Source organism: Malurus melanocephalus, unplaced genomic scaffold (assembly GCF_030028575.1).
Source record: "Malurus melanocephalus ecotype Western Australia unplaced genomic scaffold, MMel_1.1 scaffold_12, whole genome shotgun sequence".
Lineage (NCBI taxonomy): Eukaryota > Metazoa > Chordata > Aves > Passeriformes > Maluridae > Malurus > Malurus melanocephalus.
The window spans coordinates 1598981-1622762 of NW_026623244.1; the positions used below are offsets into that span (position 1 = coordinate 1598981).

Below are 23782 nucleotides of genomic sequence, written 5' to 3' on the forward strand. Positions count from 1 at the left end.
CTGTAGTGAGAATCACTTGCCCAGTGATCAACATCTATGGATGTAATCCTTGAAGGATTGAACCATTGACCAGTACACCTGCATCTCAAAGTTTTGAAAATAAGATTTTAACTCTCCTTTTAATATTTGGCTACAGAATATTCTACAGAATTCTACTTTGTCCACCGTATTCCACATTCTTAATATTGAATTAACTTTGACAGAAGTCAAGTTCACAAATCACTTAAGCTGTATACAAAGAAACTGTGAAGATGCACTTAATTTAAGAAAAGCATCAATGTCAACTTCTGGCCATGGGATGTCAGCTTCCCTGGACTCCCAGCCGGGCTGGAATTGCTGCCAGCATTAGCTGTTCCTCAGCTCAGCTAGATTTCCTCTCCCAGAGGACTCGCACACATTTCAGCGTGGGATGCACCATGCTGGGGGACAGAGCTGTATTCATGCAGCAACTCACTGGTAGTATGAGACATGAGCCTAAAACATGTGAAGTTAAGATAAAGAGAAATGTCCAAGACTTCTCCAAGCAGAAGAAGGATGGCAAGTCGGAAAGTAAGATCAAGAACCCCAAACTGAAACCAAAATCAAAAGTGAATAAAGACTGCAACCAACAGTAAATGTCTCATCCTTCAGAAAAAGGACAGTGTCTGATAATGAAAGGTCTCCATTTCAGATGGCTCCAAAGGCTTCACAAGGACAGTTCTGACTAAAAGCAGAGAGGTTATTTTCTGTAACATTTCCTCGAAGGACCTGAAATCCAGAAAATTATGTGACCAACCTACTTACAAGTCCAAATGGGAAGAACAGTGAAGACAAATCAGTGGACAGCAGATGCTGGGAAAAAAGTAGTTTAAAGCAATTTTTAAACAGCTGCTTTCATAATGSTATTTACTCACAGAGGAATTTAGAGGGAATTCCCTTCCCCAGGCTCTCCATCCTACCAGCCAAGCCTGACTTTCCAGTGAGGTCTTTCCAGGTTTTTCCTACCTTGACAAACTGAATGTCTGTGAGGGCTTTCACTGAGTAGTCTGGAACATACACTTGGAGGAAGGACGCGTTCAGCTGGTTGTTGCTGCTCCCTAACGTCGGGGTCACTGCGTCGATGCGATCGCTCCGGTTTAAAGAGTCTGAGTGATTCAAGCCACAGGGCCGAGGTGGAGACTTGTTTTCAGCTAAGAAACAGGCAAGAGCAAGAGATTTCTTAAATCAAGTAGGAAATTTTTTAAGTCACCAGTTCCAAAGGGACATAATAAATTGTGATGTAGCACAAATAAACTGCAAATGTTTAATCCATTATAAGTAGACAATGTGGCTAAACAACCAAATTATCCTGAAAAATGGTACATTTTTAGTCCAGAGCTGGTACCCAGCATCACTGAGCATGCCCTAAACAAACTCATATTTGTTTATGCTGCAACAGACATGCCCTRAGAACACAGTGCTTCAGCTGATGAGCAGAAACTATTACAGAAAGGTAATTTCCCAAGGCTCCCTTGCAGGAGCTCTTGATATTCAGACCATGCTTAATTCATTTYTTTTTCTTAATCATTGTTACTTTCATACACAGTCAGTCCCAGCTGAGCTCTATCCCCTTTTATTTTATCTGATACCTACATATCTTGATACCTACAGCCTYGCTCCCTGAGTTAGAGCAGGCATTTTCAGTAGGAGTAACAGAGTCCTTAGTAAGTCAGAGTGCAGACCACACACTCATTACTTCAACATTTTGTCTAGAAACTCTCAGTGCTTGAAGTGGCAAAACCTCACAGAAGGAGAGCAAGCTCCAAGTAGTACATACCAGCCAGTGGCACASGCAGAACACTCCATGCTACAGAGAAAAATCTCTATCTAGGGAAGGAGTAAACTGCCCTCACTTTCCACCACTGGCCTTGAAGTCCCACAAGGTTTCGCTTGAAGACCTCACAGTTGTCCCCTGTGAGTGTGACTGGACACAGTCTATCTAAAGCAATCATGCTCTCAGGACACCACAGACATTCTGCCTCTGTGGCTTCCACCCACACAGTGACCCAGAAGACAGGAGGGCAGGAATACATCTTAAGAGAGATTTCAAGCYCTCCTGCAGAAGGGCTTCTCCCTGGGTGCATGCACAGAACATACTGATCAAAGAACTACCTTTGAGACCAGAGAATTTCTGTATCTTACTGCACTTAAAACCCTTTCACAGCCAGCCCAAACTCAAACTTGATGTAAACTATGCTATTCACCACATGATACACATTCTCAAGCTGGAAAGATCATTTTCATGTAATCTTAAGACACTAAGTCTCTCTGAGCAAATCAACATCAACATCCTTACCAGCTTTTCAAAACCTTTTTTTTGAAGACTTTTCTACCTAACATCTTATTTCTTAAAAAAAACCTCCATTAAATTTAACCCATCCCTGTCACTTGATCACTAGAAATAAAATATTTCCTTGTCCAAATGACACAGCCTGTTCCATATCTCTGAATCCAGCCTTTCCTAATCTAGCACTTTAGAGTGCAGAATTGCCCTGATTCTTATTTTCCACCTAAAATCTTCCTGAGGTTGTCTTTCTTGCATTTTTAAAAAGAGGAACAAAAAAATACAGGTTGTGACAACTTAACAGTTTTCCCACAATTTCTGCACTATGGAATTAGTGAAGGTYCCTATGGCAACATCAGGTGCAGATTTAGGGGAAAGCTCTCAGGGCCTTGCAAGGTTTTCCCCTGTGCCAACTTGCCAGCTTGAAAGCCACAGCAGGCTGCAACAACTGCTGCCAGGAGCCAAAACTCTACCTGCACACAGRGCTTGATGCTGAAATTCCCACTGGAGAACAAGGAACTGTGAAGGATGGATGCATTTGTCCTCTTTCTCACCTGTACACACAAAATTTGGCTGTGTGTGACAAGAACAGCATCACASCTGCTTGGGATAAAGGCTTCCATCTGGAACAGCTTTACACTGGTGTGACTCTACCTTTTCTTTCTACCAGGGATCTTACAGTACATTACCAATAAAAAGCAAAGGATATAGAGCAACATGGCAAAGCAGTATATGAAAAAAAAAGGCTCAGGTGAGACAAAAGGACAGAGCAAAAAGGTATGATTTCTAAAATGTGAGGGAAGCATGGCTTCTGGATCACGTTCAGGTCAGGAGGGAGAAGATAATGAAGCAGAAGGATACAGAAAGGCACAGAAAGAGCAGACAACAAACACCAGGCAGGTCCATGTTAGAGCTTTTCTACCTAGGTTTTCCCACTCTCCTCACCTTCCTGTACAGGGGGCAAAGAGTGCAAGCCACAAGATGGACATCAATACAACTGTATGATGAATTTGTGCTTAAACAACAGGRTTATTTTCATAAGGACCCCACAAAGGACCTGAGTTTCATCCAAACTGGTATGACATCACCACYGTGACCAGGCTTATCCAATCAGTTCCTTACAAAGGAGATTCTTCCCATTATTATTTTCCCTTTTTGATTTTTTGTAATTTTTTTTTATTTAACTGGGGGAAAAGCTATGAAAGCTTGCTGGGCATTTTGTACTGGAAACAACCTGCATGTGAAAAGTGTACACTTATTTGCAGAATGGAAAAGGAAGAATAAAAAAAAAAATAAAAAAAAAGAAGACCTGGTAAAATGAAAGAACCAAGTCAAGAAAGATAATCAAAGTTGCTGAGCTTAAAAGAGAGCCATCAGGTACTTTAATTAAAGAAAGATTAAATTTCTCCCCCTTCTTTGGTGCTTAGCAGCAGAAAACTTTAACAGGGCAGGAAAAAAATCCCCTGCAAGGCAACAACCTGTAGTTTGTTCAGAATGTGCATGAAGATAATTTAGGGACCAATGATGAAATAAGTTTTCTAAAGTTAAAGGAAGAGGGAGAAATACAGGAAGCAGATGGTGAGAGTGTATGAAATGCTTTATATGTATTAATGTTTAAAGAAATGTTTCACTTAAATACGCATATAATTTTCTTGTTTGCTTTTAGTTCTGGGGAAAGACATTTCATCTGAAAAATCTTCAAAAGGAAGACATATGCTCACTGTGGCCTGAACTATTTTAGGATTCTGCTCTTCCTACAGACTTTCTTGATGGATTTCCACTTTTCCCAACCATTCCATACATGCAGTGTATGCAAAGTTCAGTTCTTCACCCTTCCCAATTTACAATCTTTCAATCACATCTCAGAGCTCTTTCTGGCCCAGTTTGTTCCTCCTTGGTCTCTGCTCTCCGAAGGGATTTATTTCTGTGTCAGTCAACTTGGTGATACAGCAAGGAAAGATCTTAAGCAAAACAGGAACCAGAATATTCCACAGAAGGTCCCACAACCTTCTTGCACATTCACTCAGCAGATCACTGTGCCAGCCCATGGCATTAACCTCACTGAGAGAAAGCGCAAAGCTTTCCAGGAATTCAAATGGCCAGACCGTATACAAACCATAGGATTTATCCATATGAGAATATAAAATACTTTCATTAAATAAGTTTTCCTTTTAAGGCAGTTTAGCAGCATTCTCCTCTGCCAAATGCATTTTCTTCAGAAATTTTTAAGCCTCAGCATGGGGGAGAACACATTCTTCTGATAAATATCCCTTCCTAATTTTCCACCAGCATCCATAYGAGAAACAAGAACAAGCAGGCATTACCAAATACATTTTCTTTAACGTGTTTTTAGTTCTTCCCATTTTGATGACTCTGACCAGGTACCATAAACAAAAGCTCAGGATACCTACCTGTGAGGCACAACTCTGTGCTGGACTTCTCCCTAACAAGCAAAGGGGTCAGACAAATACAGACTGCAGCTGACTTTTTATGGCATCAGGGCAGTCACAAGAATGGTGAAAATAGAAGCATGCAGATTTACCTGGAGAACCTGCTGCTAACAACTCTGTTCTGCTGACAACAAAGGTACGAGACAGGGACAAGGGAACTAGAAGAGGGAGAGAAAAAGGATGAGATCACGACCAGAAAGGCGGCAGCTATCCACACTCGACAGGGGAAGGAGCCAGCTGACAAACTGACGAACTAAAAYCAGAAGTGCAAATCAACTGTGAAAAAGCAAAGGGTTAAAACAAAAGCAAAACCAAAAAAGACAATAAATTTTAGGAATAAACCAAAAAACAAGACCAAGGAATTGGAGTGAAGAGAACAATGTTCACTTGCTGATTTAAATTATCCAGTACCAAGCAGTCCATCAAGGTACACTCATGTTTTTAAATAGTTCAAAAGGARCAGTGGTGCCCACTCCAGCCTGGAAGGCAAGAATTAAAACAATTTTTCAGGGGTGCTCTTCCTTAAAGGAGTAAAATACTAGAAATAAAACCAAAAGATACTTCATAGTTCTTCAAGTTTTCAGTAAAAYATCCAGCAAGGCTGTGATTCTCCAAGCTCATCCCGTTTGGGATGGGTATTATACTGCTCACCATTCTTGCAAATCCCTCCCCAGCTGTAGTTAAAAAAAGTTCCACTCTTTTCTTGTTTTTTTTTTTGTTTGTTTGTTTGTTTGTTTATCTCTGTTTTGTTTGTGGGGTTATTTTATTTTTGTTGTTTGGTTTTAGTGTTTTACTCCTCTGTTATTGGCTTCATCTTCCAGATGGGGACAGCAAGCACATGAAGTCTATTTAGGACATACAGAAGAGCAGAAGTTTTCTCTTGTTCCACAATGACTTATACTTTCCCTGAGTTTGTCTGTCTACACAGAGCAACAGGAATTTATTTTTATGAGCTCGTCCCAACAGAAATCTCAGGATGCTGCAAGACATCACAAAACAAATTCCCTAAACCTGGAGGGAAAGCCAACAAAATCAGGGGTTTGCTATGGTAAAAATAAGAAAAAAGCCAACCAGCTGAAGGTAAACAAATCCAAGATTGGCAGAGATTACTTTAAAAGAGTGCATATCCTTTAGTGCAACATGGTGAAATTGAAGATGGATTTCAAGGCACACAAAGAGATCATTTGACCTGATAGGACTTTGGGAAACTGGTATGATTGTGGGGAGAGTTAGGGACATTAAAAAAAAAACCAAAAAAAAACCAACAAATCAAAACGCAAAATACACTAAAACATTCAAATGGAAGAATGCTGGCAAAACAGAGATGCCATAGGTAATTTCCAAGTGTAAGTCTGGTAGAAGTGACCATGCCTGACCACCACAGCTCCATGCCTGGCCTGTATTGCAAAAGCTGAGGGTATGATGCAGTTGTACATGTGTCACAATTGCTCACGAACACTGCTGCTATTACTGAGATAAAATCCAACCAGTGCTCCGCATGCTTTAAAATCTCTTAAATTTCAAAAGGTATAAGCTACTGACCAAACTGAAGTGCACATAATTTAGTCTTGCCTGTAAAARTGAGCTCACAGAGGCCCAGAGAACTGCTGCTGATTGCAGAGTCGAACAAGGTTACAATCATACCTCACAAAACCATTTCCATTCCACCACCATTTGACAGTKTACATACACACAGGTACACACATRTAAAGGGAGCACTCCTGAGTGTACAATTAAAACAAGCTGCCTCTCAAGTGCAATGTAAACCCTGCTGTGACAGGAGAACACAATTTCAGCATAAGAAACATCTCTCCCTGGTCATTAACAAGTAGCTTTGGGTTAGCAGAAGGCCAACACCAGCTCCAGTGCCTCAGCTCATCCAGCAGGACTGCTGTGCATTTCCAGTTGAGGTCAAGATCTTAGTGGTGACACTGCTGGCATTAAAATACATCACCAAATGCTAAAATGCAGCAYTGGAGCCATCTCTTGGTGGATTATATGACAATTCCCCAACCTGCACTGGTGGGGTGGTGGCTCATGTGGCTACCACTTGTGTGCTGGGAAGGCTCACRCTCACCCTCAGACACCACCTCTTCCCCCAGCTGATTTCTCAGGTACATTTCCACACAAACTGACAGGAGCAATCGCTGTTCTGGCACCGCTGCCATCCTTTTTCTCAAGACAGCTTTAGACTCAAGACTGGTGAAGAGAACCGTCTCCAACCTTATTGGGCGGTTGCTCCTCGCACCACTAGATGTCCCTCTGCCACTAATTATTTATTCCCATTAACTCACTCCGTTACTCACGAAGCTTTCCACCGATACCAACCACATCCCTCGCTAAATCCAACACTCACATCCTCCAGGAGCTGGCAAACCTCTGCCAACCCCTGAGTTCCGGAGTCAGTGCCAGCGTTGCCACCGGCCAGTCCCCCAGGGACACTGCCAGGCACATAGTTGAGCTGGCAAGGAGGTGCCATTGCCATCTGCCCCACRGCCACAGCCAGGCAGGACTGTGCAGGAGCGCAGACTGTTCCAGAAGCAGAAGATCAGAGGACATACCTGGTGATGCTGTGAGGGCCATCACCCCATAGTAGGAAAAAGCACCAGCTTCAAACTTCATCCCCTCTTTCCCAGCCTCCACTTCCACTTTCCCCTGTTAAGGAAAAGGAGAGAGAGCWGCAATTAAAAGGGACCATGAGTCTTGAGGCACAAGATCAGACTTGAGCCCTGAAAGATCATTTTGCCTGACACCCCTAAGTGGTGTCATGGTCCCTGCAGTTTGTAAAAGTGCCTGAATAGGGACAGACCCYAAAGGACAGCAGGCTTTTGTGCCCTGAGCTACCCTGGTCTGGTGCCTTGTGGCCAGCACAAGTCTCTGCAGAGGAGCAGGATCAGGATCACCACCCAGCTTTGGGCTGCTGTTAAGTGTCCTGCTCCAAGTGCTGCCAGGCAGTTTTCCCTCAGTGTGGAGTGAAAAAATATTCCCCCAGCAGCACAACAAGCTTAAATGCAGCACAATCATCTGGGATCTTGAGACACCGAGACATTTTGGGGCACAGCTCCCATTCACACAGAATTTCCTCTAACACAAACAAAAGAAGGGAGATGGGAGATAATGTGCGAGGAGGCTGGCTGCCTACACCGATGAGATTCCCACAGACACAAAGCCCTTATTCCTGAAGGAGCAGGCTTGAGGCTACTCTGGTCTTCCTGATTTCTAGCAGTTTTGCAGATTTCAGCACCCTTAAGATCCTGCTCTTTCACAGTCTTGCCTACAAAGGACCTTCAGTGCTTCCCACGCTGTACAAAACTACACCATCACTCAAGTGCACCTGTTTCTGATGTGGGCACAACCAAATGTGTAACATCATGTCCTACRCAGGACTCCAGAACAGAACCCACCACATCAAACAGAGCTGTAGAACATCACAGTCACTCTGGTCTACAAGTAGCCAAAAACAGTTGTGTTCTTAGTGGGGCCTGGTTTTCATGTCCACCCATCCTTACTGCACTGAGAGTCCCAGCACATCACTGCAGACAGAAGAGATTTCATGCAACTTTCAGGCTGCACAAAATTTGGAATTTCAGGCGAACAATGTAATTACCTGCAATGCTTTCCCTCTGGCTAGKCTGGGAAGGGGGACTGCCCATCCCAGATGTGCTAAGAAGACTGAACATCATCTGAACACCATTGCATGATGAGGCCAAAAGGTAGAACTTATTTCTGTTTATTTCATTAAGCCCCATTTAACATAAATAATCATGTCTTTAAATTTACAGTACTGGACAAAGGCAGAAAAAGGTGACAATGAACTCAATCTGCACGAGCCCTGACACCAAGTCAGTTTGTCTAATGGTCCCAGATAAGAAAAACCACAAAATCTGCCTAGCAGGAAGACAGTGCCCAGCTCACAAATCCAGTTTCTTCTATCACACGCCACAGCTTCATATAAATCCATTTTAAAACCAATTTCACTCTATGACACAAAAGTAGCTTATTTCTTCATTATTAGCCTTCCAAAGGGTTCAATTTTGTCACCCAGGCAAAGACTGGTTATACACAAGAAAAATACACATTTAATTGGCACACATTTATTATGAAGGCATTCTTGGTCCTTCAATGTAAGAGGGTAAGTCCAAGTCCATTTAAATAACAAAAGCAGAGTATTTATCCCCTCTTGATCTTGGCAGAACTAACCTTGTTACCGTTTTTATAGTATGTATTTACTGCAACACTCACTTTTCCAAATGCATTATAGACCTGGCATGTTGTGTTAGCTAAATATTTATTGATTGCAAAATAGCTCAGAAAGAACTGATTGTTCTTTTGTATCCCCATGTCCTCCATTTACATCTTTGCAGCATTACATCAGGAGGATTATCTTGCCTCTSGAATATTTCAGATTGTAACAATCCAGCACGAAAGAAAGAGCAGTTAAAGGGCTACCAGTGGCTCCTCAAAAATCTTGAAAAACAAGGTTCTTTTTTGACATCAGAATTATGTTGAATCTTCAATATAATATCCCAGTGCTCTTGTAATTTTTTATTACTGATAATGTTTAAACCCCTTCCCTTTTCTCTTTTAAAGGCCATGTTAAGATTTCAAGCCCTGTGTTAAAACTTAGCTACAATGCTTATGCTTTTATAACCAAAACTGATTTTCAGTTGTGCAGGACAGAAACAGAAGAACCTTTCCAGCAAAATCTCTCTGAAAGGACTATTCCTGCTTAAATGGTGCTAGATAGAAACTAAATTTCTGTGTGGAGCTTTACCTAAGCCATTCAACCATTCCTGAATGGTAATAAAACCTGGGAGATGCCAGCACTGGAAACAATCCTGTACAGAACACACAGAAAACAGTCCTTCCACACCACCCCGGGGCTCCAATCTAAAAGCCACATAAGTGCAGACATCTCAGGGCAGGATAAAGGCTTTGATGGAAGAGTTCCCAGGCTCTGCATTCTGCAGGGGCTGTAGCAAGGAAGTGGCATCAATTCAATGGATGGCACAAGGCCCCCACTGAAGCCTGTGCTCCTCACAACAACTCAGGTMCAGACTTCACTTGCACAGAAAAATGCCATTTCTCTAAACCATCAAACTTYCCATGCCTCCTTTTGCAAAAGGAAAAGGCACACTAGAGAAAGGTATGCTGGCCAAATTCCTATGATGTGGCATTTTCTGCATCCTTATTTTCTAAGCAATGCCAACAGGGATTCCTTTGCACCCTAGAGATAATGAATGCATAAGTAACTTTTGACAGATGACTGAAAGTGGGAAGTGCTTTCTATCCTTCACAAYTGGTTTAACTGAGGGTGAAAGCAGCAGAGTGAACTCTTTGAGGCTGGCAAGGTCACAAAGGAGGAAGGAGCAGTTTTCAGGAGCCATAGTTCCCCTCCCCTGTTTGAAAGAAGACAAACTTCAACAACTGAAAGGTATAGAGGGGGATATATCAGGAGATAAAGGTTTTGCACATATCTACACAATYACATGTCTGACCTGTAAAATGAGAACAAAGTAGTCGACGGGCTTGTTTCGCTGGTAGAGGTAGTGTTCTGGGGCTTTCTTGTTCTTCTCATCATATTTCAGCTCCTGGATGACGTTGGGATGTTTTAGCAGCCTGAGAAGGATCTTCTCTGACATCTGGGATGGACCAAATGCTTCTACTTCTATAACACAAGATACAACTTGGCATTACACCTCATATGCCTGGCAAGAAGTTAGCAATATCGTTAATAAGCATTTGCCTATTAAAGACACACAGGTGAAGAGAGATCCATTATGGAATTGCAGGTTTCCTGTCTTTTGAGACTGTTAGATTTGTAAAGGGGGGGAAAAAAACACAGTAACACCCCAACTTTCATTAATGAAGTACTTTTCAAAACAACCAAAAATCATGTCTTCATCTGAAAAGGAAAAGAAAGTGACAGTCTTGCCCTYTTGAGAATTCTGAGTCACAGAGTTGTATAAAGAAAGAGCTTTATAGTTGGGGCACAGAGAACCTTTGAATTTGTTTTTTCCTTCTCTAGAAGCTATTAAAGTCACTGCGTTTATTRCACTTAAATAAAAAAAAWTAATTAATTAATTACTGCTTGGGGCCTAGTAAGTTGCTCTAGAGAGATGCTCTACACGAATCAGATGCAACTGGGGCTGCCATGGTTCATATGGGAAGAGTTACTCAAAGTGAGAGAAAGTGCAGGTCTGTCCAAACTGTGTGGGATTAATGCCTGACACACAGAACACAATCCCTATCCACTTGATCTTCAGTGTTTCCAACGGGAGCTGTTTGAAGCAGAAAAGCTCATCCTTGTGTGGGAGAAGTAAGCCAGGGATGACGAGAATTACACATGCAAATTGATAAGCTTTCCCAACACCTCATTTCAGAACAGGACCATTAACAACCCATCATCTGCTAAAGATACTATTCAAAATTTAGAACAGAGAAACCAAAACTGTAGCTTTCATCTTTTTTAGCAGTGGCTTCACTGACAGACCTGTATGTAAGCTACACAATCMTTTCATCCACAAAACGGGTAGAGAAGCAGCACGGTAAGACTATGTCTGTTGAGCAGGTGTTTAAGGAACTCCATCAAGTCTTGTACACTACATGAACAATGCTTTTCTTGCTGTTCAATCCACATCTTCCTGTTGAACTGCTTCCTTTCACCAAGGACATGCTCATGTGCACATGAGCYGTAGGAGTCCGTGCCTTCTAAGCAATTACTGCCCCTCAGCTGAGTTGTGAAAACCAACCGTGTACGTGTTTCTTTCAATCACAGAGATAAAATAAAGCATGACGACAGACTAGGAGCATCTAGGCAGGCAGTTACTRCATCTTAGAGGAGGGGAAGTACATACTTCCAAGTGGAGCTGGTAAACTTGAGACAAAACAACTTTGTAATTTTCCACCCATGAATATATGTTGAACATGGCAGTGAAAGACGCCTGCATGTGGGAAGTCTTTTWATRTCAAAGAGAGACAGCACAAGCAACAAGAAGGTATTTTTCCACAAGCTCTCCTGTTTAAAGGCCTCATCTCTGAGGTGAAAGGACCAACTTTACGACGAAAGGCAATATCAGCTGCAAGAAACCATTCAAGGCCCTGGTCTGTCTGCCAGACTGCCCACCCAAGGGCTAAAACATCAAGGTGTTCTGGGATGGAGACAACTGTCCTCTGAAACCTGAAGTCATCAACGGAGTTCACACAAGCCAGACAGAAATCCACTTTAAAGAGTACAGTTCAACCACCTGTGCAGTCTGCATTAAATGTGTCGGGAGTTTTTCACTTGGAGTCAAAAAGTCTCATGGAACAGGTTTAGACCTTCCTGCAAAAAGTCCAGCATCTCTTTTTGGAGAAGGCGCCAGAGTGCAATTACAGCCAGCTGGCCAGTGGTATCGAGTCCTCTTTGGTTTGTTCCCTGAGCTCTTCCTAATGGGGTGTACTTGCTAGTCGTTAATCTGACGGACTCTAGACATGCAGTGCGGCACTTGGCATTCATCCTTACCTTTCAGACCAATTTAAAGTTACTGGTCCACCCCTGGTATATGTCTCAGAGGGTTCATGCCGACACTGAACACAGGAGAGGAGAGAATTTAAAAAGAAAAACACAACAGTGGCATTATTTGTCACCCCACAATCCAGCCTCCCTTCCCGCCTGTACTGTCCCACCCACCTCACCGGCCTTTGCTGACAAACTGCCTCCGAGGCTCTGGCACGATCACACAAAGAGATAACCCGCACTTGCCTGTTGCCAGGAACCGGTGCATTGCCAGGAGGAGCTGCGGTGAGATTTTAACCTTCATCTCGCTGTCTGTCTGCTTGAAGGCAGAGAAGTCCTGCTTCCTGTCCCGATGAGCTACTTTCTTTTTCGTCTTGTTATCAGCTGGGGAAGGGAGGGAGGGAGAAGAAAGGAAGGAAGCGATTTCTGTTAGAACGGGGTCCAACATGAACCGCGCCGGCCGGAGCTGGCCAGSATGGCCACGTGGAGCACGGGGTGCGGGCAGAGCCCTCTGCAAAGCCCTGCTCAGCAGCACATGGCCCAAACCACAACCAACCAGCAGCTGTGGGCCCCTGTCCTGCAGAGTCAGGCACCCCAGCTTCTGTCACTTCTCTGTCACCTCAGTCAAGGGAAAGTCTCTGCTTGCAAACACCTGACTGCAGAGCAGCTCTGCATGTTACACTTCAGGTGGGAACAAGTCCTGCTCAGTGTTACTCAACATCAAAAGGTCTTTTACAAGAATAGCTGTGAGAGCTCTTTTTTACATACACGTTCCTTAGAAAATCCCCAGCATGTACACAGAGGAAATAGACAATAACTTATTTCTTTTGCTGTACCATGGTTTCACTGACTGTCCACAGCTGCAGTAAAATCTGCTGCATGCCTTTAACTGAAATATTCCCGGTGTCTGGTGCATGCAGTTTCTTTGTCCTGTCCAAACTTCAGCAAAAGCTGGTGAGGTGTACAGTCTGGAGGTGGGAATCTCTGGCCACTTTACARGCACTGAAGCCAGAATAAAGTTCTGAGTAGCTTCAGACATTCAGACATGGGAATTTGACTGCTAGTGATACTGGAATCCTGTCCTCCTTGGGCTAAAAGCCTGTCACTTGGTTCGTTTGTGTCTTAAAACAGGCTCTGCGGTGAGGAATCCCCATTTGTGAAAGACAACATGAAAGAAACACAAACAATACAGGAAATCAGTATCCACCACTGAGCTGATTCCCAAAATGTTTAGGAACCCAGCAAAGTGGAGAGCTATGGGTATGTTGGGATATGGCATCAGTTTCAGAAAGGAGAGGTCTCTGCTCAGATGGCAGGGTGTTGCCCTCTCTGGTGACACCATGTGTAGRGTGGCAGTGGCTATGAGCAGCAGAATGCTGTCACACAGCTCAGAGCTCCACCACAGAGTGCAGGAAGCACAAGTGTTGAGGCAGCTCCCGTGAGCCCCTTAGRGATGAGACACGGCTCAGGTTCCAGGGCCTTTGAGGGGGAGGATCCTAAGAATACCACAGCTGTGGGTCTGTCAGCCCCTTAGTCAATTGGTGTAAAATGACTGGACTTCTGAGGGACCRTGGGCAGCTCTGGCACGGGGACTCATGGTAGAGGATTTGGGGAAGCACACAAAGAGGTGCAGGTGAAGCTGACACTGAAACTGATAACACTGCCTGTTGCCAGATTTTGGGTTATACATGCAAAGATGATAAAAGTGATGCACTGTAGCAAGGAAGTCACCGAGACCTGGAGCCCTTATATGTCCAAATACATGCCACAGACCTCACGTGTGAGGCTCAGAGTGGTTGAGTTTGAGGCTTGGAAATGCACAACACTGGTAATTTACAGGCTTCTAGATCTTCCCAAGTCACCTAGTCTTTTAGACATGAGTACATTTAGATCCTCAGCTTCCCAGGAACACGTCTCCATTACAGGACCATCACAAATTCAACAGCAGTACCGCACTGACAGTAAGTGACCTACTCAAGGTATCTCAAGCTTATTTGATGAGCAATGCAAATTAGAAAGTTTGGGATCCTTGTTCCCAAGCACCGGAGAAGAACAATGATGACCCATACCCTTTTTCTTCTTTGAAACCAGAAGCCTCTTACCCTAGTAATATTTTGGAGTCCAAAACTTGGACTTCATCAGGGGCTGCAATTTCTCTTCCAAAAGCAGGAATAGAAACCACTGAAGGGAGTGGCTACGGACTAAAAACAATTCCTGCCTTAGGAATATAGTCTGAGACAGAYTTTATCWGACTTTATACTTGCAGTTKAAGGAAAGATAGATACCAAAGCAGWGGAAAATTAAGAGGAGAAATGTCCCCTAGAAGCTCTCACTAAGTCCTACCTACCTCTTGTAAGAGGTRAGAGTAGAAACTGCTTTTTCTGAAAAGCTCAGAGAATGTTAAAGTGCTGTATCTGAGGCACTTTCTCACAAGGAGCTCCATCATTGCTCTCTTCAGGGAGCCAAAAATTACACGTGCAAATATTGACCCTGGAACAGGGAAATATCTCTGTGCTTTTCCTTTGAAAAAGCTGTACCACTGCAGGCTTCACACTGCACTTCTGGCACCTGAAAACATGACCAGCATCACACAACAGGAAGATGCCTTAAATCTTTCTGTCTGTATCAGTCATCAAGGTAAGAGACCCAGGCTCTTACTCAAGTGATGGGCAATTTCAACTSCTCCTATATTTTACCTTGGCAGCTCATCCAGAAATCTTTCCTCAAGAAAAACATTACATGGTTATAGCAGAGCCACATGGCTTAAAGCCATTTTCTTGGCTTATTTTTGCAAGGGATGGTCTTAAATTGTTCTTTGCTATCCAAACAACTTTTGAGCTTCTTGTAAGACATAAGAACCAAGGACTGGATTGTGACCAATGTAACTGCATCTGAACCAGCTATTTCCTGTCTGTCCTTTCCCTGGTAAGTGAGATGGAGATGCAGACACTGAAGTTATCTTGGCCTGCAGAAGTGATCTCTGCTTATGGAGTGCTGGGATACTGTTCACTTCTGCAACATGGACAACGAAATGCATGAGGGATAGACTCTCACTACAACTTCTGGTGAGACATAACAAATACTGCAAACACCTTCAGTAGGTTCTGGGAATATTTAGACTTCTTCAAATCAAAGGCAACAAGACTGACCATGAGCTCTGGGCTGAGGCAGAGAACTCATGAGGATGAGTGTTCAAAATACAATCAAGATTGTGATGTGCCTTGTAATACTCCTGCACTTTGATGCCTGATGCATAAAATGCCCAATTATTGAATGAATTTCCTTGAAGCAGCCAGCTTGGACTGGAGGCTGCTACAGAACAGGCAGCTCAAACTTCAGATCACCCATTCAGTTGGTGGGGCAGGCAGGCTGACTGGAACTGCAAATGCATCCAGGCAATTCCTGAGCAAAGTCCTTGTTCTCCTCCYGTGCTTGTTGTCTTTAGGACAGAGAAGACATCTGCAGTGAGCTCCAGACAAGACAAAGAGATGGTGAAACTCATCTTCAAGCAGAAAGAGCTAAATAAGACAGGCCACCAGTCAGGCTTGGACCAGAAGGATGAATAAGCATTCTGTGCAGTCTGACCCAGAACATCCAGGTTTCTCTCTTGGGCCTCTGATAAGGTTGAGAAATACTCTCCCACCATGGCTAGAGCCATGGCAGCACAGGACAGATTCCTGTGGTRTGCCAACCATGAAGAAATGCTCCAACTTTCCTTTCAGTACTAAGAGCAAAACACACTGGCGGCTCTTCATGATGACACTGGCTGAAATGTGTCATGTGTCATAACAGAAACCTTTTCTCTCCRTCCCTTCAGCATCCCCTCAGAAGTCTCAGCCTCAGCCGTACTCAGTCTATTCAGATGTTGATCAATGAGACATAATTAATAATTTTTCTTGCTCCCAACACCTCAGCAGCCACAGTAGAATAGAGCCATATTTGGCACCCTCCAGAAATTCAGCTGCAGAATTCAGCAGTGAGAGCAGCTTTCAGTAAAAACTGTAAATATACTTTCGCTTCTACCTTAACACCGTTCAAATAGGTTTTCATGGAAACAACAGAAAGGCACAGCTCCAACACCAAGGTCAGCCATTTCATCAAATTTCAAGTTTCCATCAAAGCAAAACAAAACATTTTTAAAACTTCAGAACAAAGTGTAACAATGCTGCCAGAATTTTTCAAAAGGTCTTTTTTTTAAGTAAACACTTAGTGCAGAGCAAATGAGTCCAAGAGTTTCAAGTYGACTTGTTCTAAGCTGAGCAAGCTAGCTTGGTCTAATAATGAACAGAATCAGAGGTGGAGTTACTAATAGTGACACCCTGAAATCATCAAAAATAACCTGCCTTAACATATCATGGACAATAAAGTACATTCAATAAACCCATGTCCTCATCACCAAACCAARTGGAGGTTGGCTGCCCAAATCCCAAACCTCTCACACTTCCTGTGACCCTCACAACTTCTTGGGATTTCTGCTCTCCCTTAATGCTACAGGATCATTTAGTCTAAACAGTGGAATGATCTCCAGTGCTTCAGAAAGAAATCAGTAGWTCTCCTTCATGGTACTTAGCAGGAGTCACCCCCTGAAACTTCTCCAGGAATCCTCCAGGCCTCCTCCAGGAAGCCTAGGAAGTTTCCTTCCTGTTCTGAACCAGGAATTTTTGACAGTAAAACCTTCCCAGAAAGGAGAGTTTCAAGTGAACTCAATGTTCATCAGCTCTATTTTGTTAATATAGGAAGCCGTCAGGTAGTAAAATTAAAATTAAATTCTCATTTCATTGCCCTATTAATGGGCAAAGCTTTTTTAATCCTGAAGAACAACAGTCTGATCTATATGTTTTCTCTTATCAAAGGGGGTAAAAAATTGAAAGCATGTGCAGTGTCTTCACTCATAGAAATAGGTAGATATCTCAAAGGTAGACAAACATAGGCTCTTTCTGTGATATAAAAGAAGTTTGAATTCAGCCTGCAAAAGTGTTATGTGGTAACTGATTAGCCCAACAATTCATTTGTGAAGGTATGAAAAGAAATCAATACTAACTGGACTTCTGTGATTTACATAGTAATTAGACTGTTCAGCACACRGTGAAACACAACTGTGATTTACATGAACGTTTGGGTACATAAATACTGGTGAAATACTGAGCAGCTACAGAAAGCATTTCAGGCAAAAACAAGTAAGTCTATCCCACAGTACAAAGTGCTCATTGGGCATTTGGCTTGGAGGGAGGATAGAAGATGCTTGCRTTGGCCTGAAAAAGATGCTGTAGAAACATTCCGATCCCTTCTGTGAGGAAAGAGAAAGAAAGCCAAGGACAGCTGAACAGTGTTAAAGATAMTTAAAATTATTATTTCTACTACAATAGAATCTGGAGATATCCTTGTGCTGCACGCAAACGCTTAGTGAAAAATAGCATCTGCCAGCAAGTGATCAAAGTGCAGATAAGACATGAAGAATGACTGAAAGGAAGTCCTGTGTGCACAGGCCAGATTGTGCAGATGGGGGAGAAGCAGACACTGTAGGTAACTGGCCAAACTTCAGTCTGGGAAACAAAAGGATCCAGATCTCTCAAGCTTCAGGTAATGGKTGACCTGCAACATCATCTCCCTCAGCATACATGAACACTAAGAAGGAGGGAGCTGTACTGAGTGATAAAAAGAGAGGGCATTTAGGACAGACTGGTTTTCAGCCTGAGGAAGACTTTCCATTCTCGAGATTCTCAATGAGTGACAGGTATTATAAAGAGACTCCATGCCTCTTCCTTGAGGCATTTGCCTGCCTCTTGCTGAAGCATGGAGTACATGGACTACAGGTCCTTGAGGCAGAGGGACAATAGGGGAAAATGTGAGAGATCAGGGGCACTGTAACAGAAAGGTTTAGCAAGCCACAGTGGTGAACAGGGGGCAGGAGAGAGCAGATTGTCACAGATGTRAACCTTCCTGGTAAAAAGGTCAAATAAAGAAACTTGTCCTGTTTCTGAATTAATACACCATAATGGGGTGAGGTTTCTATGCTGCAATACATAAATGACTTTGACCACCTGGAGGATTTGCAGGTCATTTTGTTAAGGAAATTTCCTCAACAATTTGACCACTGAGCAATGTAACATCTCTCAAAACACAGGTAAAAATACAACTGCTGCTGAATGAAGTCTTTCTTCTCATCTATAAACAAACTGCAAATATTTCTACTCACTGTATAGATCTGTTTCATCCAGAATTTCSGACTTGATGATCTCTTCAATCACATCTTCTAAAGTGACAATTCCCAGGACTTCATAAAAAGGATCCCCTTCTCCTTCATTGTTTACTCTTTGCACTATAGCCARGTGAGACTTGCCTGTAAGGAGACAGCAATTTATACATTTTAGAAATTTCTAAACAGTCAGAAATTATAGCAGAACTATASACAGGCAGGTTTTAATAAAAAGTCAAAAAGGGTGGTGTCAGGCGTATCAGGCTTTATGAAAAAAAGGACAGAGTTTAACAGAGCTTAAAATTATAATATGATTTTGTCTGAGATACACATTCCTGGATCACATAAATCCACCCAACATACTAAAARAGAACTAGAGAGATCAGTGTTCTTGTTCTAATGTATTTCCCAGCAAAACTGTCACCCTGGCATTGAATTCATTATATTATCTTGTTGTTCTGCTTCTTGTCTCATGCACTGGCAGAGGAAGGCCAGGCTGGAACCCTCCTTTGCAGCGAGATCYCATGGACATTTGCCTSAAGCCTGGAAAAAACAGCAACAATGACCAAACCACACAAGCGCAGGGACAGGGTAGAGTTGAGGAGAAGTCAGCCCCATCTATCAGTTTTTCTTTTTCCCCTTCCTTCCTCAAAAATACTTGATTTATATATTCTCTATATGGGGGATGACACCTTATTTAGGCATTTATTATTAAACTATTCAAAGCAACTGTCTGCTCAACAAAGAAAAAGCTAAGATGAGATACAATAGTAGTTCCAAAGATCCCTGAGCTGTGCACCATTCACAGTGAACTCCTCAAGTCCTTTCTGCCATAAGAATGATAATGGTAAGAATATCATCATCATGACACTTCAAACTGGCGTTGATATCTTTGGTTGCCAGTTTCTCCAGCTGCCACTGAACGCCTTTGTAAAGCTGCATAAATAACAACATGCATTCAAAGGGTCCACCAAATACAAGTGGCATTTTTCAGTACAAATACACAGACATCAATATGTTTTCTGARCTATCAGGAGGTAAGAAACAGTGTCTCACATTCTTCTTGGCTGGTCTCAAAAATGATACTTATCTCCAGCTGTGGAAGACAACCAAAATAGTTCAACTTTGCTTAGACCCCTTTATAGGCAATAATGTCTGCCTGTTTTRAGATTCAGATTATTAGACTAGCAAGCATTCAAACTATTCCAACCCAGACTTACTCATGCTTAAAGAATGAAAATATCCTGAACAAATTAGACGAGGGAGRAAAACTTATCAACTACTGATATAAACATTGCATTAGGTCAAGTCAATTCACTTTGGTAAGTTTTTCACATCTGCTTTCCCAGGGACCCAACATAAGCAGTTAAAAACAAATTCTTGGTGAATGCTGTCTGTCGAAAGTTAAATTCTTTTGCTATTCCCAGCTTGTGATCATTTAAAAGGAATTTTCCAAAGCAGGGTCTAATATTAGACTCAAAATGAAGTTTCCATTCCACTTAGGCGATATTCTCACCAAAGTAACTACTGCATAATCTGATTGTCTTGGAGCTACTCGTTTAGATGCAGATGGACATACTTTAAATACCAACTCCACAGCACTGCTGAGTCTTATCTTGAGGAGACCTTATTCTACAGTGAATTAATAGAAAGATGATTTGTGATTTTTAAAGTATCAACATTCATATTGTACTGAAAGTCTTTCACTGTGCTACATTTTACAGGTTTTATTTTTCTTGCATTCCTTGCAAGACTTCCAGCTCTTTCTACAGCTCAATGAACAGCATTAAAGTGACTTCAGAAAAACATGAAAGATATAAGTACTATTATTACTGCCATTCCCCTGTAATATATTACTGCAATTATATCCTTTCAACACAACAATGTTGAATTAAGAACACTGAATAAGAACTGCAACACCAAAAAAAAAAAATTACACAGACAAAACAAATATTCTAATTTGTTTCCCAGTGCCTGCKCAGATATTAGTGTATTTGCTTTCATGTCAAAAGGAACGGTCTTTCAAGAACCATTTCTATCTCAGACCAGAGCAGCTCATCAGCACAGACTTATTCAGGTGCCAATTCCTCAGGATATCTGCTCTCACATACTGGTAAGTGGCAAGATCTGTTCAAGTGGATTACATTTAAAAAACCAAAACAAAACAACCAAAAAAAAAATCTCCAAAAGATAATTCTTTCAACTCCGTGTTTCAGCTTTGATCAAAATCATCAAATTCCAGCCTTTTCCTCCACTTCTGCATTGACTATGATGATGCTGAACTAGGTGATGAAATTTTAAATTTTGAAAAGAACAGTCTTTCTAACAATGGAGTTCTGAACACATCTACAAGCAAAGTTAGAGATTTATGAAAATGGGATTGGGGAAGGACATGAGGGGCTGAGATACAATGGGAAGTYGTGCACAAGTGTCATCCATAAAACCAGTTGCATGCCCTTTCCACCAGTGGTTCCCACCAAGAATTCAGGATTCCTAAAACATATTGTGTTCTCCCCGTTTGAGCAGCTGCAGGACTCTGATCTGAGCAACAGCACATAATGTGAGATGGCTGACCAAAATCTGCACCAGCTGCTGCTCTCTTAACCAAAGTGAGCTGATAAGACAGGAGTTTGGAGAGGTACCAGGCACTTTGCACTTTCTACAATGAGAAAGAAGGCTAGAAAACCTTTCTTCGGGCCCTGCYAAAATCTCCAATTTTTAGGGSATTTTTGCTTATCAACCRAAGCATCAAGACCATTGAAACTTGYCGTCATCATTGGATTTTGGTGAGTAGCATCAATATTCAGTTCCATCTTCATTACTAAAACTRTATGTTACAGAGTTTATCTGTCTGAAAGAGATAAATTATCCAGACACAGACTGACACTAACCTTTCTTCCCTCCTGACTGTCAAGTTTTCCTATTCCTGACTTCCATCAATTCATCTTTTTGCTGGGGTCAGATGAATTTAAGCCAATCTAATAAGCTCCCCCTAAAAGGCTGCATTTTACCCTCAAGTTTTCTCCTTCCTTTCCATGGGCTCCAATGCTCATGAAGTTTTTTGATGAGACAGACCAGAATCAAAAACTACATTTCTTGGTCTTTGCAAGATAATTTTGACCAGATCCAACAATTTGCAAGAAGTCACCAGACAGGGGAACACACATCAGAGGTGCTGATGGAGATGTCATGAAGATGCATTCCCAGACTGGCTGCCCTCTCACCACAGAAGACTGCAAAATACCTTCCACGTATGGAAGCAATCAAGGCATAGAAGGCTAAAGGAAAAGCTAGGAGTGCAAAAACCTCTTTATACATAGTAAAAAAGCACAACACAGCATGTGCTCAACTGTAAAAATGGCCTGTAAGTAAAATAATGACTCCTCTGAGTATTTGAAATAGAATTGGCTACAGCTTTACTCAAAGACTTTGAGTACTTTATCAGGCCACTGGCAATTGTCATACTATTTTATTCAATGAAAAACAGTGGTTTCAGCTTGTATTTTCCACTGCTAAGGACAGGCAATACATATCGAGCAAGGAGCTGAATAAAGTAGAGATCCAGCATATAAGAAAACCTGGACTGCATGTAATATTCCTAGGGCTTTGAGAGCAGCCCACAAATTAAACAGAGAGAACAGGTGTATGGGAAGTTCTGCACTTATTTGCTTTTCTGGTCACACTCTCTAACCACACTTCACAGATGGCATTAATGCTTCTCTAATCACTTGTTTTAAGTGTTGATAGAATGAGATTTAGCAAGTGGACAGCTCTGCAAAACTGCCACATCTGACAGTGAAGGCAGAAAGGGACCCACAGCTCCTCTRTGGGCACAGGCAGGCAGCGTTTCCTTTCTGCCTCAGCTTCCCCCTGTACAGCAACAGCCAGTGACACCACCAAGGTCTGCAGAGGTGACACCTGTACATGGCCTGAGGCACCAGTTGTGAGAAATGTTCATCTCTCAGTTACATTCACAAGCAACTAAAGCACCAAGCAGTTTTGGTAAACATAAATCCAGTCTCATCCCCCTGYTTAAAACCCTGCCACTCAGCTTACATTTTGCTCTGTACAATCTCTGATTAATTTATTAAGCTATTTAAGAAACATGAAGATGCTTAATTAAATCCGCATGAGTAAGTGAGCCTAAAAGGAGCTCCTGGGAGTCCATGTGATATACTGACCACAKAGAACAGAACTGGAAGAAATGCCTAGAACACTCACTCTCTTATGGTACCTTGACAATTTCTTGAAAAATATATAGGGGGGAAAATTCTCCCTTTGATCCTGAGGCATTTATACGTCTACAGCTAGGACCTCAAGAACATTGCCATGCAGCTCAAACTAGAGATGAAAACATCTGAACAAGTGCMAGATCTGCTCTGCTCAGTCACAGGRTCTTGACTCCATGAAGAGTTCTGCCATTTGGATGGAGCTGTACCCATCCCACTCTCATGCATCACTGCCCCACAGACACATAGAAGAAAACAGGATGATGGGAACATTATGGAGTTCAATAAATGCAAATGCAAGGCCACAAACCCGGTACAAAATAACACCATGTGCTGGCACTGGGGACTGACTGGCTGGGTGAACACAGCACGGGAGTCAGCAGYGTGTCCCTGCAGCAGTGAAAAGGAACTCTGTGCTGACAACATGTGCAGCTGGCAGGTCAAGGAAAGGGATCACTCGCTCTATTTTGCACTTGTGAAACCACACCTGCAGCAGTGGCAGTGCATTTGGGGTTCTCCAGTACAAGAACGTTAACAAAGGGAAACAGTTTCAGCAGAGGGATCCAAAGATGRGCTGGAGCTAGAGCCCATGATGCACAAGGTAAAACACAGGGCATTGCACTGATTGAGTCTTGCAAAGAAAAGGCTAAAAGAAAGGACTTAAAAGTCTTTCTGTACCTCGTAGTAGGCTACAGAGAACACAAAACCAGATTTCTTTGAGCTAGATACTGATGGGACAAGAGACAATAAACACAAGTTTCAAAAGGGGAGAGTCTCTCTTAAGAATGAAGACTTGCTCCTCAAAAGGGTGGTAGAACATTGGAACAGGGGCCCAGAGGGCTGGTGAAATCTCCAACTTTGGAGGTATTCAAAACTCAGTGACCTGAGCCAACTTCAAAGGTGGCCTGCTCCAAAGAGGTTGTTGGACCAGMTGACCTCCAGAAGTCCCTTCCTAAATTATCCTGTGGTTTGAGACTTTAAAGTTTGGCCTGACTCAAATCCCAGGCCAAATTTCATTTCTGAATTTTCATTCCTGAAGTTCTAAAAAAAAAATTGCAAAACTTTCAGTACACAGGGATATATAAAGACAGCAAGTTTTACTGATCT

The 23782-nt window shown here is 42.4% G+C and overlaps 1 protein-coding gene across 2 annotated transcripts in view; it reads right to left on the minus strand.

The window, feature by feature from the left end:
* Positions 1–23782, minus strand: part of CNNM2 (cyclin and CBS domain divalent metal cation transport mediator 2) — a 110308-nt gene that overhangs the window by 3918 nt on the left and 82608 nt on the right. The window contains exons 2-7 of one of the 2 annotated variants that reach the window (XM_057379642.1): positions 18447–18590; positions 12497–12634; positions 10251–10420; positions 7314–7407; positions 4845–4910; positions 985–1169 (exon numbers count right to left, since the gene is read on the minus strand). In XM_057379642.1, the coding sequence (XP_057235625.1) occupies positions 985–1169; positions 4845–4910; positions 7314–7407; positions 10251–10420; positions 12497–12634; positions 18447–18590 (797 nt within the window). The remainder of the gene's footprint in view (positions 1–984; positions 1170–4844; positions 4911–7313; positions 7408–10250; positions 10421–12496; positions 12635–18446; positions 18591–23782) is intronic. The other variant, XM_057379651.1, reaches the window with a different exon arrangement.